This window comes from Vicia villosa, linkage group LG4, assembly GCF_029867415.1.
Source record: "Vicia villosa cultivar HV-30 ecotype Madison, WI linkage group LG4, Vvil1.0, whole genome shotgun sequence".
Taxonomy (NCBI): domain Eukaryota; kingdom Viridiplantae; phylum Streptophyta; class Magnoliopsida; order Fabales; family Fabaceae; genus Vicia; species Vicia villosa.
This window is the reverse complement of record NC_081183.1, coordinates 105,760,798-105,763,709: the sequence shown is the minus strand read 5'-3', so window position 1 is coordinate 105,763,709 and position 2,912 is coordinate 105,760,798. Positions and strand designations below refer to the sequence as shown.

Genomic DNA, 2,912 nt, shown 5'->3' with positions numbered 1-2,912 from the left:
ATAATGATTGCGGGGCAAACAGACTTGAATTTTTGAAAAATGCCAATTTTTACACTTAACTTCCACTTCCTTACAAAAACAAGTATCTAACACCTACAAAACAGAAAATCCATGAAAATAAAAAAATCTACTTACGACGTTGGGTTGCCTCCCAACAAGCGCTTTGTTTAACGTCGTTCGAGCTCAACAGTTCGATGATGCATCAAGGCTCGACGGGCGAAATGACACACCATCGCGGCTTGCTTATCCATCATGGTAGACTTTGAGTCTTCGTTCCTTTACAGTCCAGCTTTCTTGTGTTTTAGGGTCCTCCACCACAATGGATCCATAATTTCACACCTCTTTCACAACAAATGGCCCCGACCACTTTGACTTTAACTTGCTAGGAAACACCTTGAGTCTTGAATTGCACACAAGCACCATTTGTCCAACTTTAAAGTTTTTGTGATGAGTCTTTCCCTCATGATTTGCCTTGTCCTTGTCCTTGTGAAATTGATTCTCCACCTCAATGATTTCTCCTTTTTCATCATCGATTCGGAAGTTGTCATGTTCATCCTTAGGAGGCTTCATAGACTCAAAAAGAGTAAAAATTACCTCTTTATCTTGCACCCTTACTTTCATAATCCCATCATCGATATCAATCATCATTCGGGTGGTCTTCATGAATGGTCTTCCAAGTATTAATGGCACATCACGATCCTCCTCCATGTCGACTACCACAAAATCAACCGGGAACAAAAATTTGTCCACTTTTACCAGCATGTCTTGTACAACTCCATATGGTGAAATGATAGACTTATCGGCTAGTTGCAAAGTTATCCCGGTGTGTTTCATCTCAATGTTCCCCAATCTCTTGACAACGGATAAAGGTATTAAATTGATGCTAGACCCCAAATCAACCAAACCATTACTAATGTAGTTACCTTCAATGGTGATCGGTAAAATGACTCGTCCCGGATCGGCTTCCTTTCTTGGGGGAGTTTTTTTGAATAATTGCACTACAATGAGCATCAAGCACAACTGTCTCTTCATCCGTGTACTTCTTTTTCTTTGTGAGCATCTTCTTCATGAATTTTGCATACTTGGGCATTTTCTCCAATACTTCGGAAAATGGAATATTTATGTGAAGTTGTTTAAATATATCCATAAATCGAGCGTAGCGCCTTGCGTCTTCCTTCCTTGAATGCACATGCGGGTAAGGTAGATGTTGGAGAGGAATTGTGCTCACATTCTCATTTCTCTTTTTATTCCTCTTCACTTTTTTGTCATTTTTCTCTCTTTCTTCTTTTTCTTTCCGCACTTTTTCAACTAATTCTTCCTCTATCTTCTCCTCACTCTTTTCTCCCTCATTTTCAACTGTCACTTCCTCCTCTTCATCTTCAACTATTATTTCCTCCTCATCTTCCACTATAACCTCTTCATTTACGCCACTATTCACCTCCTTCCCACTTCTTGTAACAATGGCTTTGCAATGCTCCTTTGGATTGGTTTGGGTGTTGGCGGAAAAGGGTGCTCCCGGTTGTTGCTTTGCAAGTTGACCCACTTGATTTTCTAAATTCTTTATGGCCGCTTCATTACTCCTTTGATTAGCCACGGATGCTTGCATGAATTGTGTAAGAGTGTCTTCCAACTTTGAGCTTCCACCTTGAGATTGTAGACCTTGGCCTTGTGGGTTTGAACTTTGATAAGGACTTTGATGTTGATAGTGTTGATTGCTGAATCTTGAAGGTTGGAATCCTTGGTTGTTTCTTTGGTAAGGATTGTTGTAAGGTGGAGGTTGCCTTTGATAGCCTTGGTTTTGATTGTTGACATAATTCACTTCTTCACCATCGGGAGGAGGACAAAACCCGGTAGGATGGTCACCTTGACAAAGTTCACAACTTGCTACGTGAGACGTCATTTGCATCCCATGAATTTCCTTCATTTGATGTTGGAGCTTCGACATTTGCTTGGTGAGTAACTCAACTTGTTGAGAGAGAATCTTGTTTTGAGCAAGGATGGCATCATTGGTGTTTAATTCAAGAACACCCGGCTTTCTTTGTGATGGACTCCTATCATGTTGAGTTTGGATATCATTGAGTGCCATACGATCAATTATCATTATTGCATCCTCCGTGCTTTTTGACATTAAAGATCCACCCGCGGTAGCATCCAAAAGTGTCTTGTGCACCAGTTGAAGCCCATTGCGGAAGATGTGAATTTGTGTGAGCGCATCAAAACCACGACCCTTGCATTTTCTAAGCATGGATTTGAATCTTTCCCACACTTCATTAAGAGATTTGTTGCTTCCTTGGTTGAACACCAAGATTGCCGTTTTGGCTTCCATGAATCGGGATTGAGGAAAATATCTTTCTAAAAATTTTTCTTCCATTAGATTCCAATCCGTCATCACATTTGGTAATTGATCAAGATACCATTCTTTGGCTTTCCCAATTAATGAATGTGGAAATAATCTCTTGAACAATGATTCTTCATTCGCCGCATCAACTCCCGTTGAACCCGCAATCTCGTAAAATTTGGTGAGATTGCGAAAGGATCCTCATGATCCATTCCGGTGAATGGATTTGCATAAACAAGTTGGAGGATTCCGGTCTTCATCTCTGTATTTGCTCCACCTTGAGCATTGCATGCAAACTGGGCGGTGCGTCTTGGACTATTGGCGGACATTTCGGTTGGAACAACACCCGCCATGTTTCCTTCAAAAGTCTCTACAACTACTTCTTCAATTTGATTGTTAAAAGAAGTAGATGCCTCTTCTCTTTGTCGCTTCTCCTGGGCTAACTTCCTTCTTCTTCGTGTCTTGCTATTGAGCTTTCGAAGTGTTCTTTCAAATTCGGGATCGAAATGAAATTGCCCTTCGGTAGCTTTTTCTCGCATACACAAGAATCTACAAAACTAGCAAACCAAGTGAA

At 40.8% G+C, this 2,912-nt stretch overlaps 1 protein-coding gene across 1 annotated transcript; it reads right to left on the bottom strand.

The window, feature by feature from the left end:
* Positions 1 to 333: 333 nt before the first annotated feature.
* On the bottom strand, positions 334 to 2,389 carry LOC131597617 (uncharacterized). The gene is made up of 3 exons (XM_058870304.1): positions 1,864 to 2,389; positions 1,083 to 1,791; positions 334 to 970 (listed from the first exon to the last, which is right to left on the bottom strand). The coding sequence occupies exons 1-3, from the start codon at positions 2,387 to 2,389 to the stop codon at positions 334 to 336; spliced, it is 1,872 nt and encodes a 623-aa protein (XP_058726287.1).
* Between the last annotated feature and the right edge of the window lie 523 nt (positions 2,390 to 2,912).